Raw genomic sequence first — 15,309 nt, 5'->3', positions numbered from 1 at the left:
AAAGAGTTCAAATCAGCGAAGATCAAATTAGTCCATCCCTACCCACAATAAATGAAACAGGTGGAAAAATTTGTAATGAAGATCAAACTAATGCATCCCCCACCATGATATTTGAGATGAAAGAGAAAATTCCCCACAATGAAGATCAAACTAATGCACCCTCCTCCACAGTATTTGAGAGGAAAGAAAGAATTCCCCGCAATGAAGATCAAGCTAAATCACCCCCCTTCGCGGTATTTGAAGAAAGGGTTCCCTGCAATGAAGATCAAACTAATGCACCCCTCTCCACGGTATTTGAGAGGAAAGAAAGAATTCCTTGCGGTGTAGATCAAACTAATACATACCCCTCTAATGTATTTGAGAGGAAAGAATTAATTCCCCGTGATGAAGTTCAAACTAATGCACCCTCCTCCACCACATTTGAGAGGAAAGAATTAATTCCCCGCGATGAAGTTCAAACTAATGCACCCTCTTCCACCACATTTGAGAGGAAAGAATTAATTCCCTGCAATGAAGTTCAAATTAATACATCCCCCTCTAAGGTATTTGAGAGGAAAGAAAGAATCCCTCGCAACAATGTTCAAACTAATGCATACCCCTCTACGGTATTTGAGAGAAAAGAAAAAGTTCCCCGTAGTGAAGGTCAAACTAATGCACCCCCCTCCGGGGTATTTGAGAGGAAAGAAAGAATTCCTCGAAATGAAGTTCAAACTAATGCACCCCCCTCCACAGTATTTGAGAGGAAAGAAAGAATTCCCCGCAATGAAGTTCAAACTAATGCATCCCCCTCCACGGTATTTGAGAAGAAAGAAAGAATTCCCCGCAACGAAATGCAAACTAATGCATCTGCCTCAACGGTATTTGATAGGAAAGAAAGAAATCCCCGCAATGTAGGTCAAACTAATACATCCACCTCCACAGTAATTGAGCGGAAAGAAAGAATTCCCCGCAGTGAAATTCAAACTAATGCACCCTCCTACACGGTATTTGAGAGGAAAGAAAGAGTTCCCCGCAATCAAGATCTAAACAATATGCCCTCTGTTCCAAACACAACAACTGAAATTGATAAATCATCCACTCCCAACATACCGGTAAACTTTTATCTCAGTTTTCACTGTAGCTTGTACATTTTTGTTAAAAATTTGTTTATTATGTATAGATCAAGTCTATAGCTTTCTAGCCTGCAACTATTCAATTGAGAATTTTGTAGGCTTGATAATTTTATATACATAATTTTGGTCATGTTTTAAAATCTGTCATTTAGCATGATATTAGAAAAATATGTATGTTTCTTGGTTTCTTCATTTCTCTTGTGCATATGTTATTGGCTTCCTCTTCTTGCTTTTGTTTTGTTGAGTAATATACTATAAAGTATTTAGGAAGGTCTAAATGTTTAAGAGAGGGGTTTCTTGTCTTCTTACAAAAAAAAAAATGCAAACCTTTACATTTATCATTAATACAAGCGTGAGAAATCATACTTTTTAGCAATGTTTTGAAAATCAGACCGAAGATTGAACCGATGAGACCCCAAGCTCATGATTCAATTAGTTTAGCCACTGTTGGAATGACCTACAAATAAAAAAGTACAATTAATAAATGCAAAAAAATAAAAAACGGTTGATCTGGTTCAACCAATTTCTACCAGACAGGAGTACAACCGGACTCAAAACAACCGGCAAACTAGCTGGTTCCCGGTTGAACCAGTTGGTTTGGTTTATAAAACATTGCTTTTTGGTTGAGAGCATAGTACAAATACAATGAATCACCTCTTGCCACTGTAGACTTTGATAGGTAGTTTTTACTTCTTAAGTCTTCACACTCCTCAAGCTGGAAGCTTAGTTAAAATAGGAAGCCTAAGCTCATCAAAATAAAATAAAGCATTCAAATCTAGGCACTAATTTGATATATTTGCTAATAGCGGGCAACACGTGAACTAAAATAACCAGCAATTTACAAATACTTGGACTTTTTTGAAGTTATATTATTTCAGGAACTAATCTTACAACCCAGACAGTTTTAGAGACTATTTTGGGGTTTGCTAAAATACTAGACCTATAAAAAGTTCCTTAATGCATCGAGAATGAACTGCAGTTTAAAGGCTATATGTTTTCATTGTCCAGTTGGAGCAATCCGTAATCGATCTGAAATAGCCAAATAAAAAGTATTAATCCCTGCATAAAAACATCCTAGTGGCACTGCTCAATTGTTATTGCTTTTCTATTTTGGTTTCTCTGAATTTCACCGACTTTTTTCTTCTATAATGTACAAAATAGAGAATAAAATATCATTTGTTTTGAAAGTATGTAAAAGATCCGAGACAATCATACACTCTCATTTTCAAAAATTGTTGCGTTGGGGTTCTTTAACTAAGTCATGTAAATTTTGTTATATAATATTTTCAGAAAGTCGAACCTCAAGTTTCTCAAAAGGATTCAAACTCTCCAAATGAAATGGAAATAATTGAAGGTCTGATGCAAACACATGATGTCACATTAAGTACTCTTCGTTCACGGTTGACAAAGTTACAGGTAATTTTAGCTAGCCATTAATATTAATATTTTTTTGTGTGCGTGTCTCTTTTAATTAAGAAATTCATATTGTTTTCGTCTGTATTGTGATTGTAATGTGTATTTGTAGGTCGTGCGGCATTTTTGGGAGCGCAGTGATATCAAAGGTGCTATCAATGCTTTGAGAAAGCTGCCAGATCAATCTGTGAGTATTTTTTGCAATGTGTATTTGTTCTGTATTTACTGATTTCTATTTTCCAACTATAAACTAATGGTTTTCATATTGTATGTATAGTCCTGAAAACAATTTCATCTTGATGCAGGTTCAAGCAGATGTTATTAGTGTGCTTGTGGAAAAGATGGAGATTCTTACATTAGATTTACTTTCTTCCTTGCTTCCTGTACTCACAGGCTTGTTGGATAGCAAGACAGAAAGGTAATTTTTCATCAATACAATGGCTTTGAAACTCATGGTGCAAGTTGAATATGAACCTAATATATTTACGCACACGTGTTTTCATATTTACATCAGCACAATGGTCGTCATTGTAAAAAAAAATTGTGACTGTGAAGCATTGACTCTATTCTTATTGTGCAGACATGTAAAGGTGTCACTGGATATGTTGTTAAAGTTTGCTGCAGTTTTTGGTCCTACAATAAATGCAACCATCTCAGCACCGCCCTCGGTTGGGGTTGATCTGCATCGAGAGCAAAGGTGGGCTCCATTTTCACATAATTTTTTCTTTCTCTATTATATGTACTAGTTTACATATAAAAAAAAATCTAATTTGTATGAAATCTTGAGGACAGACGAGAATGCTGCAACAAGTGCTTTATGGAACTGCAAAAAGTCCAAAGGATTCTTCCAATATTGATACGGTAATCTTGTTCGGCTCATGACTGCATTGAGTAAAATGGTGTTTTGTAATTCTTTGAACAAAGTGTTACTTCATTTATTTGCATATGTAGATACAGAAAACCAAGACTTAGCTTCTATTTTTGGTCTTGATTATTTGATGCAGGAGGGGTGGTATATTGGCCAAATCATCTCTAGAGCTAAATCTTGTTCTTCAACAATCCTAACAGAAGATGTTTATATGAACTTCATTCAATTTGTGAAGGAGCAACTTGGCTCGTTATACCTGTAGACAGGATCGTGTGCAAAACACAACGCTTTCATGTTGGATTGTTGTAATCGTAACCTTACCGCCTACAATTTTGTCTTGGTGATTTTATCGGTTTGTTGTCATGATCGGCTTCGTTGATGGAAGAGCATGAGGCATTTGTGACATTGTCTTGTTTTAGACACTTGAAGGTGGAGAGGAAGCAGCCATCTAAGGATCTTGGTCTTCAACAATTGTGAAAGGCTAGTGAGTGGTCTTGGCTATTATTGTTTGTATGTAATTCTTGTTTTTCTTCAAATTGTTCCTTCTAGATGGTAGTGATATTGACCCCTATTTGAGGTTTGGCTATCAACAAATGTATGTACTAGCAATGCTTATTTCTATGTATATCTCATATCCTATGTTCAATGAAATGGATTTTCAATTTGTTTTTTTTGTTGTTGTTCAAACTACTCTAGAGGTGGTTTATTATTATTATAATAAATAAATATCAACTAGAATGAGTCCTTTTGAATCTTTTGCTCATATAATGCTGGGTAACACTCCTAGACTTGTTCCTTAGGCTTTTTGTATTTTTCTTCTTTTCATTAAAAAAATACATAAATACTGTCGTTTTGGACTACGTTGGAAGTCATAATATATAAGTAACATTTTTTGAAGAAGCGAGATAAGTATGGTTGGTCTTTGGTCTATGTATATAAGTGGCTGAGTTGCAATCGCAAAAGCCAACCAAAAGAGCTTTATTTTATTAGTACATTTGATTTGATAGTGATAGCTAATTAATATTAGTTATTGGTCAACATTGCTTTTAATGTTATTTTCATTAGGAAAAAGAAAAGGACGCGACATGATATTTATTCCTTAGGCTAAAATCCGACGTGGATGCTGCTTAATTTGTGAGGCCACGTTCACGGGACACTGTGGCATGGGAAGTGCCACGTAACCTAAGGTCAACTCTTAATTTCTACTGGTCTATAATATTTGTTGTGATTTGATACGTAAGATTTGACCCTGTGAGTAATAAATTAATTAATGTTAATTATTGAATATTTCATAAATAGTTGTTATTTTATGTATATATTTGATCAATTATGATTGTTGTAATGTTAATTCATTTACTTCATTAATTTTTTATTTTAGAGAAATTGAAGTATGATATTTAATATGTTCATATAATTCTATAATTATAAAAAATATAAAATGAAATACTTTGTTAAAATAATAGAATTTTTTTATATATAAAATTTAAAATGAGAAAATAATTCTCGATCTTTTATAAGAATATTTATAATTAAAAATTGTATATAATCATCTAAAATGTAAACAAATATTAATTATTTTTAACCATATATTTTTTTTGACAAAAGCATATTCTATTTTGCCCATCAATGCGTGCCGTGTAATAACCACGAGAAGAACCAAAATTCATGATAATAATAATTAAAAAAAACAAACAAATCGTTAGCTTATAACGGATGAGGTTGTAGGATTACAATTGCCTAAAAAAAGTTTGCAGGATTTCAATAGATTTGTTAAATAATCAATTTTTCAAAAAAATATATCTTATATCGTTTTTTACTAGTTTATATTTTTTAATATAATATTTTAACTCCGTCAAAAAGAAAAAGCATATTGTTTGTATTTTCGTTTTTAACCTTCTCATTTTAATTTAATTGAATGTATAAATCACACTTAAATAGAACAATATTTACTATACATTAATAAATTTATTTTTAACTAAATAAAATCTAACACTAATACTTTTGTAATACAAACATTGAGTCAACAAATATTATAATACAACTATTTTGTAAAGCATGGAAAGTTAAATAAAAATATTATTTTACAATTATAAATCAATTTGATGGTAATAAATAATTTACTTACTTTAATACAAGTTTTAAAAGTTTAATTTATAACATCTTACAGGACAAGATCATTTGACATCACAGTGTGAATTAATATTATGACACATTTGATATTATTTATCGTATAATTATTTTATAAAATCATCTATTAGATTAAATACTACAATCACATAGATTATGTTTATAAAATATATCATTTATCTAAAATCATTAGATATATCAATAATTTTATAGAATAATTTTAGAATAATGTCATTATAGATATAATCTATATTATAATAACTTTCAATTTAATAGTGTATTTTTTAATATATATATATATATATATATGACATACAAAATTATCAAAGATGTCATATAATAAGTTTGACACTATGGTGTTAATTAATCTCGTCACTTATTAATTAGTTAAAGAGTTAATGTTGTCAAATATTTCAAATTTAAATTATAAAAATATTTGTAACTATTTCTGTCCTTAATAAGACTTCTTTTAATTTTTTAATTATATTAATTTTTTACAATTATACCTCTATTATATTATATATTTTTCTGCAAGTTGTAACAAATAATACAATAAAAATATAATATAATTTTTTTCTTTTTAAAAGTAAACTAGTAAAACAATTCAAATTGCTAATAAATTTAATATTATAGTCAATTTTCTTAATTAGTGATTTAATCAACATAGTTTTCTATATAGAGACATATGCAGTATTATCTATTAGTCATTCACCATCAACTAACTTATTTTTTCTAGTCTTTACCATTTAATTTTCAAGAGAAAGAGATTTTGGTAATTTGAAGTTCTTTTGGAAAGTAAACAAATTTTGACAAAATTTATTCCAATTAATATTTAAATTCAGATTTTTCTCATGGATTCTTTTTTTTATCTCGTATGGTTATGTACTATCAAATAACTTATTACTGCCAACATTCATACATATACCAACATCACTTTGAGTAAATTTCAAGAATTAAGAAAGTTGTTTGTAATATTAAATTTGTTGAAACGTAATATAATTTTACAAATTTACTTAAAAGATAATTAGTTAATGATTTTAAAATGTATTAATTACATATTACAAAAAAAATAAAATATAATTAAAAATACGTTAGTAAAAAAATAATTAATACAGTTAAAAATTTAAAAGAAGTTTTATAAAAAAAAAAAAATCACGAGAATCTTATATTTAAATACAAAGGTAATATCTATTGCTATAAATAATAACTTTTTACGTGTCATAATAATTGTTGCAATTACAAAAGAAAATATTTTAAAATAAATTTATTTTTAATATAATTTTAATTTATTTTTACCAATTTTACCCTCTAATTAATACTATATATATTATTTCTAATTTATTATATTTTTAATTTACATATAATAATTAGAATCAATCAATTATTTATAAAAATAGTTCAACAAAAATATTATTTTTTCTTTTGTTAATCCTATAAGTATAAGTTGGTTATTACTGAGGTAGAGAACAAAACTTGTTCAAGTATATTATTAGGCCTCAGCCTTTCCTATTCTCAAAAAAGCTCCTAAATCAATAAGATGACAACCAAATCATTAATGGAAGAGTATTAGAAAAGTGGTGAAGGACATAACCGTAATTTCACTAGGAATACCTCATATAAACCACCACATATAGAGAGAGAAAATAGGGGATAGAGAGAGAAAGAAAATACCCGTAATTAGGAAAATAGAATTGTCAATTGGTTCATCGTCCATTATTTGCTTTTTGATGTTATTCTTGTTGCTATTGTTTATGTCATCGTCGTTGTCTGTTGCGAGTTTCTCACTCTTCAAACTTCAAACCTTTCAAATAGAATCCCTTAGCCCCTAATCTCACGCTTAGTCTCTTAACTAATTTTACATTCTCTTACACAAAAAATTAACCTCGTAAAACCACCTTAAACCAACAAAAACCGCCATTCCCACAATTCCCGCCGGAAAACCGCTTTTACAATTATTTCTCCATAGCCAAGTCGTATAATCCAGGTTTCCGACACCGGTAAGTTCGATTTTTAAGGTTACTGGAGAGGACGGTGGTGATTTTTTGTTTTTGTTATTTTATTTTTTATTGAACGAGGGCGGCGTTTGCTAACGTGAGCCGGGTGCGCAGGTTGTTATTTTAAAAAAAGGAAGGTAGTGGTGGTTGTTATTTTTAATCAGGAACGTACACGTGGACAATGATGGGAACGAAGGTGATGGGTAGATGGGGCACCTGGGAGGAGCTACTCCTCGGTGGGGCCGTTCTCCGCTACGGGACACGAGACTGGAAAGTCGTCGCCGCCGAGCTCCGATCACGAACCGTTTGTCCTTACACTTTTACCCCTGAGGTATTTATTAATTAAATTATTAAATTAAATACATTTGAATTTTCTTTTTAGAATTCTTTGTGTGTTTCCAAAATAAAAAAAGTTTTAAAAAGATAGAAGTCACTCACATTATACTCCTATATCTTTTATACTCTAAATTAGAAATTCGTTGATTCTTTATTGTTTTATTGGTAGTGGTTACATGATGCCATTGTGTTTTGTTACCAAAACAAACAAATAGTACCAATGTGCTTTCTTAATATGGGATATCTTCGTTAAGGAAAAAATATCTTATAATTAATTATTTTGACGCAATCTTAGATTTAATTAAACATTCATGCATTTGACATACTACTATATAGTACTAATAATTTAATAATTAAAAGGATTGATTGTGAGATTTGTAATTGGTTTCTTTAATTAATTTCCATTATTTGTTTTTTCAGTTTTTTGTAGTAGTTGATTTCGGCTTTATGGCAAATTCGCAATTTTATACACTAATAAAAAGTAAGGAGAATTAAGACAAAAAAAAAAGTAAAGAGAAAACTAATTTTCGTCTAATATATTTTATAATCTCCTGCCAAGGTCCCGGAAGCTTCTGCGCAATTTTTCTATATTGAAGCGTTACAAAATAACCATATCATAATCTTCTAGTCAAAGACATGTGTTTAAGGTAATGTTTTACATCAAGGGGTATAAATGGAAATCATACGTGCAAAATAAAGATATAAGGAGCATGTACTAAAAAAAAATATAAGGAGCATGTACTAAAAAAAAATATAAGGAGCAAAACCAGAGAGCACTTCAGGCATTTTTTTTTTTGCTTTTAATAGTTCTAAGGCATATTTAAAAAAAAATAAAAAATTGAGCATAATCATCACGCGCTAGCGATTCGTGAGCAGTCCCTCTTTGACTCATTATAAGCGGATTTCGTTGCTTATAATTATTCCAATTCCAATCACTCTAATAATAAGTTATTCGTTATCAAAATTAAGTAAAAATTAATTAGTCAACGAATATTTAGACATTATAAATTGTTTATATTTAGACTGTTTTATGATTCGTTATAGAAATCAAAGATTGAGTGTTATAATTTAATAAAAAAATAGATTGAGTTTTATAAAAAAATATCAAAGATTGTGACGCCATGCCAATAGTAAAATTCGTGGACATTGCTAAGTAAAGAATATTACTACTCCCGTATCAAAATTATGTCACATTTGACTATTTTAAGTGTATAAGAAAGATCATGATTTTATTAAATTTATAATTTTTTTTAAGTTTGTTATAGCCATATAAGGTATGATTTATGTTAAAAACTAAAAAAAAAAAAAAGAAAATGCATCTAAAATTTTAGATATATTAGTAATTTTACCGAATCACCTTATTAATCATTCATATATTTCAATTATTATAAATATAAAGTGAAAAAATAATAAATTGATAGTGATACTTATGATATTAATCAGATAATACAGTTATAAAAGAAATTTAAAATATATTAAAAAACTAAAGTGATAATTTTGAGAATAAATTATTTTTGCAAATATCCCAATTATTATTATTATTATTATTATTATTATTATTATTATTATTGTTATTATTATTATTATTAAAAGTATATTAACTAAAAATAGGTTTTAGAGGGCCAATTGTTGACAGATGCTGACCACTTGGTTGAAATATGTCACAATGACTAATACATCGTCACTTGCACATGGTCACTTAGGTGGCACACTTCTTTTTGCTTTGTTCTTTCTAATGATATTGATAATGGCCAAACCTCTCTTTTATAAAATTGCTAATCACCAATGGCACATGGCTTAGCTAATTCTCGACAAGCATGTTACATACTTAGTTACACTAAGTAGTTATTGTTTTTCTAATCGACTCTAAGTGTTTGTAATATTTGATTTAATTAACTCTCTTGATTATTAGAATCATTCAATTTAACTTCTTTCTTACGTCATTTTCTTTCTAAAAAATTTTATTGGAATAATTTTCATGGAAATTTAATTAATTTATTTTTTCTTTTTCCATCGATTATTGAACAATTTGTTCATTTTCTTCTTATTCTTTCTCCATTCAAAACTAATTTTTTTCCCTTTCTATATTTTCTTCTCTTTCTCTATCAAATTCCAAGTTAAAATTATCTCGTATTGATGATGATAATAAAAATAAACACATCAAGTAATGGACATTAAGGGCAACGTGTTTGCCAACAAAACTTTATCAAAACCCAAGACTTCTTCGATTCTTTGATATCAATCTTGTTTCAACCTCAATAATTTTCATCAAGTATGAAAAAGATGGAGTCAGGTGCATTATTCAAATTTTTCTCATCATTAAACTCAAGAATATATGCTATTAAAACATTTGTTGGAGAATTTTCAAGAACACCACCAACATTTGGTGATAAAATTCTTTCTTTTTAGCCAAATTGACATTAAAACAATGCATAGAAGTGTAGATTCTGGATTCAACACTTACTAACAAAAATAAATCAAAATTGTTCTTGTTTCTATAGATTTGATTCAACACCTATTGCAAAAAAAAGGGAACAAATCAGGAGATGAATAAATCTTCCAAAAAAAAAATTAGTTGGTGTTTCTGACGTTCAAAAATCTTTTAGTCGATGTATTTTTGGTATTCAAAATATTTTAGTTGATTTATTTCCGGCATTTCAAAATCCTTTAGTTGGTGTATTTTGACATTTCATACGTTTTATAATCAATGTCTTTTTCAACATTTTTTTCTTGACATTTTTCAAGTTTGAAGTGTAATAAACACATTCTACCTTGAGAGGATGTTAGATATCTTAGTCGGTTAATTAGTTAAGTTAGTTAGTTAATTACACTAGTCAGTTAGTTATTTTACATAAGTTAGTTGTTTATCTAATTGACTATATAAGTGTTTGTAACCCTTGATGTAATTAACTCTCTCAATTATCAATATCATTCAATTTACTTATCTCTATTTCTCTTTTATCAACACCTTAACTCAATCCTTTTACTTAATGCAAGCTTTAGGTGGCATTTTTCTATAAAGAAAAACAAAGTTGAAAGAAAATTACTAGGTGTTTGTTAATTAATTAAAGTAGAAATATTATTACTTTTGTAGGTATGTAAAGCCAAGTATGAAGACTTGCAAAAACGGTATTCTGGGAGCACGTGAGTTGATTTTTTAATATTATTTTTTTATAAACTTTTCTAAGGTACTTGTTAGTACATGTATATATAATTAAGCTTTAGATTTAATGAAATATACAGCCTTTGAAGATTTCATAGAAGTTGTATGTTGTTGTGTTGTGTCTCATGGTAAAATGACAATAGCAGGGCTTGGTTTGAGGAGCTTAAGAAGACAAGAGTAGCTGAGCTGAAGAGAGCTTTGGAGCTCTCTGAAGATTCAATTGGGTTAGTTTTTCAAGTTACTTTTTACTTAAGAATTAACTGTCTTGGTTTAGTAAGTTTACAAATAGCTTTATTTGAGGTCTCTTTAATCAAAGCTTGAATTCTGCACAGTTTTACAAGAGAGTAGTTTTATAATTAAAAGTATATAAAAGTGCAGTTTTTTTTGCAACAGTATACAAGTGCAGTTACTTATTTAGATTTTAATAATCTTCATTAATTAATAATTTTTTTTTAAAATTAAATGGTTTTAAAAAATGATTATATGAAATTATATCACAGTCATTTTTCTTATTTTTATTTGATATATGTCCAAGGTTTAAATGTCCAAGGTTTAAATATGTTTTTAGTCCTTACAACTATACTATTTTTTGTTTTTAGTCCCTGCAATTTTGTTTTTGTTTTTAGTTATTACAATTATACTACATTTAGCTTTTGGTCCTTGGTATTTTATTTAACTCCCTGCAAAATTTGTTTATGTTGAAATTAGTCCTTGTAATATGTAGAATATTTGATTTTAATCCCTCAAAATAAGCACTATCATGAAATTAAAGAGACCAATTTCAATATGAGTAAACTTTGGATGACTAAAACACAATTGCAAGGACCAAAAGCAAAAAATGCTATATTTGCAGGGACTAAAGTCATAGGATAAATAATTAAATATGCTACTCTATCCAAAATTATAGGGGGCAGGGTTTGTGCATGCTTTAGAATTCACTGTCTTAATTTTTTGGTTTAATTTACACTTTACAAATATCTTTGTTTCAGGTCTCTTCAATCAAAGCTTGAATTCTTGAAGTCCGGTAAGAATGAGAAAAAAGATGATTGTGAAAATGGATCAAGAAGTCCAGTATCGCATGTACCTTCTCATAAATTGGAGAGAGTTGAATCTTCCACTAAAGAGACATCAAAAGACGGGCTTTCCGCCGGCAGTTTCACACACGAAATGAGGACAAACTGGTCTCCTGAATGCCATGTTCCAGCTCGGTCCGTCGATGATATAGAAACGAAGCCTGAAGTTTCACAATCTTCCGAACAAGTTAAAGTTTTGAATGTAGATAATTTGGCTCATATATATGAAGGACTAGGAGTAGTAGGAGCAAGTTTTAGAAAAAGGAGAGGGAAGAGGAAAAGGAAGGATTGTAGTAAAAATATTAAGGAAGCAAGTGTGGGAGAAAGTGACTTATTAGATTCGACCGATGTTATTTCGTGGTGTAAAGAAAGTTCTACTACTAGTAACTGTGGTGAAGTTGCCAAATCTTGTGCCGATGTAAATGATCGAAATAAGAACTTGAAAAAGCATTGCACAGAAGATATGATTGAGATTTTAGATTCGGTTTTTGAAACTAAAGGTGCATCTGCCTTCCGTCGCAGACTTGATGGTCAGGTATGTGTAATTAGAGAGTCTTCTTTTAATAAAGCTTTTGATGTTAGCTCTATTAGTTTCTTAGATGATATGCAGATGCTCTAGATTTAGCAAACTGCTTATGGATTTTGATTTTTGACCTTTAGTGGCTAGAGATATTTGTTTCCTGTTCTCTAGGGTGTGCTTATTATGGTTAAACTATGAGGGTTAGGGGGATGTAAAAATATGAAAATAACATAATTGGTTACTATGATAATAAAAATGAAGTGATTAGCATAGTTGGTTAAAATGAAGTGAAAGAGAAATAGGTGAGGCTCAATGTTTAAGACTAGTCTTCACAGAAAACATTTAATGGTCCTGTACGTCTTAATATTTAGGAAAAGTATTTTTTTTCTTCTTAAAGGATATGTAATAATCAATAAGCTTTATATAATAGTTTATGAGAATTCTACATTGCATTCTCTAGTTTTGCAAAAACATTTCACTGACTCACCTCATTCTTGAACTTCATTGCTCAAAGAACTTACAAGCAATTATAGGAACTTATCATTACCCCATAATCACTCACCTCTATTTTACACTTAATCAATGTTCACACTCTCCTACCACTACCATTATTCCATTTACCAAGCACACCATTAAGTTGCCAATGTAGAATTTGCATTTTATTTATTTTGAAACTTTTAAGCAATGAAGAGATTTCTACAAGGCATTATGCAGTCGTAGGATAACTAGTGCATTGATTCCTATTTGAAAACAGAAGAGAGGAAGGTACAAGAAAATGATCCGGCGGCACATGGACTTTGACACTATAAGGTCAAGAATTAGCAATCAAACAATTAAATCAACCATAGAACTATTCCGAGACTTGCTGCTACTCGCCAACAATGCCTTAGTCTTCTACTCGAAGAACACTCGCGAACATAAAACGGCTCAACTTCTAAGAGACATAGTCACCAAAAAAATGAGGGAGAGTTTCAAGGATAATACTATTAGTAGCAGAAAAGTCACTCAAGTTAATGAGTCTATGAAATTACCAATTAATAATCTTCATGTGAAACCAAGAAGTGTAAGACCAGGTAGCAGAAAAATCACTGCAAAAGCGATTGATGGTAACAACTCTGCATTTGGGATGACACAAGGAGCTAAGAAGCCCAGTAAAGCTGATTCTCCGCCTTCGGTTGAATCCTTAACTGTCACAAAGAAAGCTGCTTTTGGTAGACCGAAAAAAGTTGGGCGCGTGACTTCAGGTCAAAAGACTACTACTACACCGATGAAAGGAAGGAAAAGAGTTAGAACAAAGTCGTAGTGCTTTAAGGTTAATCAATATAGTTTTATTTCTTTGTACAAAGATTTTACCCTTTTTGGTTAGGTGTTTTTTTGTTTAGTTTAATGAAGGAGGAAGGTTAATGCAATTAACCAAAATGAACTTGGGTTAGAATTTAGATAGATGCATGAGGGAAACTAACTATAAAATATATGAAATAGTTCTTAGGTTAACTAATGTGGATAAGTTTCCAATCAAAGTAGTTACATGTTTTATTTTTGCTAGCACCAAAGGGGCTAAAACTACTTGTAAATTGTAAGCAAGGGTTTCTTTAGCAATGGATATGACTTGCTATTAACTACTTTAGTCTTTTACTTATGAATGCAAAATTGAGATGAAGTGATTAACGAGTATAATAATTTCAGTTTATTTTCTTACCAAAGTTTATGTTAGGGTACGTTTGGTCGAAAGTGTTATTCAAATAAACTACCACAATTAATTGTGTTATTTGGACATTTTGGACATCGTATCTTAACCAGTAAACAAATGAGTGTGGACATCAAATCCAAAAAAGAATAAAAGAACAAAAAAATATAAAACTAAAAAATCGTAAATCTGGGAAATTATGTGTCCTAGAAACATTTCTAAAACTAAAAATATGAAATGAATAATTTTTCTTAACTCAACTATGAAATGAATAATTTTTCTTAACTCAACTATGAAATGAATAATGTATATAGACTTTAAGTATTTATATGATTTATCGAACTGTTGTTCTGGCTGAAAATCGTATGTAAAACAGAGGACACTATTGTTTTTTTAAAACCAAAAGAAAGTAATCGATGAACTTTTTCTATAGACAGTAAAATGGTCAAGGTAAAGTAAAATGGGCATATTGAAATACATCTTTGGGGCTACTTTCCACACCCCCTCCCCCTTAATTATTCTTACAAAATCATAAATTCATTTGAGGAGTCTCTGACATTTGTTTATAAATTCATCATGGAGATTTATTTTTTGTCAACTATCATTTTTTATTTTTAAGTAGGAAATAAAAAAGTAGGGGCCCAAAACCTTAATCAGTGGTCCAAATATTATACGCGGGCCGGGTAAAAAAACCTTTTCTGTGGGAACAAAAATCATTGACAATTAAATCAACCATAAAACTATTCTGAAACTTGTTGTGAATCCTATTTTTGGAAAGATTTTTGGTTAGGTAGTGAGGAGTTAAGAGGTTGTTTTAACCGGTTATTATATAGTTAGGACTCTTTTATTTAGTCATAGGACTCTTAAAAGAAATCAAAAGTTGAATTGAGTTGCTTAAATTAAATTGAACTGTACCAAAAAGAATTGAATTATGATGGGCAATTGATGAACTGAAGTTGTTGAAAATTTCGCTTTAATTTTGATATATCATATCCATGGCATCGCAGTAGTTCCAT

The 15,309-nt window shown here is 29.9% G+C and overlaps 2 protein-coding genes across 3 annotated transcripts in view; both read left to right on the top strand.

Moving 5' to 3' along the window:
* LOC101507740 (katanin p80 WD40 repeat-containing subunit B1 homolog KTN80.2-like) overlaps positions 1–4,064 on the top strand; it is a 9,733-nt gene extending 5,669 nt beyond the window's left edge. The window contains 8 exon segments of the mRNA XM_012713103.3: position 1; positions 3–1,091; positions 2,403–2,528; positions 2,638–2,712; positions 2,831–2,943; positions 3,106–3,222; positions 3,318–3,386; positions 3,530–4,064. The exon segment at position 1 is cut by the window's left edge and continues 70 nt beyond it. Of these exon segments, the coding sequence (XP_012568557.1) occupies position 1; positions 3–1,091; positions 2,403–2,528; positions 2,638–2,712; positions 2,831–2,943; positions 3,106–3,222; positions 3,318–3,386; positions 3,530–3,590 (1,651 nt within the window). The 3' untranslated portion in view covers positions 3,591–4,064.
* A 3,026-nt stretch (positions 4,065–7,090) lies between these two features.
* Positions 7,091–14,225, top strand: LOC101507433 (uncharacterized). 2 transcript variants are annotated; one of them, XM_012712481.3, is made up of 6 exons: positions 7,091–7,517; positions 7,629–7,845; positions 10,945–10,994; positions 11,157–11,237; positions 12,003–12,621; positions 13,361–14,225. In XM_012712481.3, the coding sequence occupies exons 2-6, from the start codon at positions 7,696–7,698 to the stop codon at positions 13,907–13,909; spliced, it is 1,449 nt and encodes a 482-aa protein (XP_012567935.1). In that variant the 5' UTR covers positions 7,091–7,517; positions 7,629–7,695; the 3' UTR covers positions 13,910–14,225. The 2 variants fall into 2 exon arrangements, with proteins under 2 accessions (XP_012567935.1, XP_004485733.1); XM_004485676.3 differs by having other exon boundaries at positions 7,097–7,517; positions 11,160–11,237.
* The last annotated feature ends 1,084 nt before the right edge of the window (positions 14,226–15,309 follow it).

The sequence above is a fragment of the Cicer arietinum genome, chromosome 1 (assembly GCF_000331145.2).
Source record: "Cicer arietinum cultivar CDC Frontier isolate Library 1 chromosome 1, Cicar.CDCFrontier_v2.0, whole genome shotgun sequence".
NCBI classification, from domain to species: Eukaryota; Viridiplantae; Streptophyta; class Magnoliopsida; order Fabales; family Fabaceae; genus Cicer; species Cicer arietinum.
This window is presented reverse-complemented; position numbering and strand designations above follow the sequence as displayed.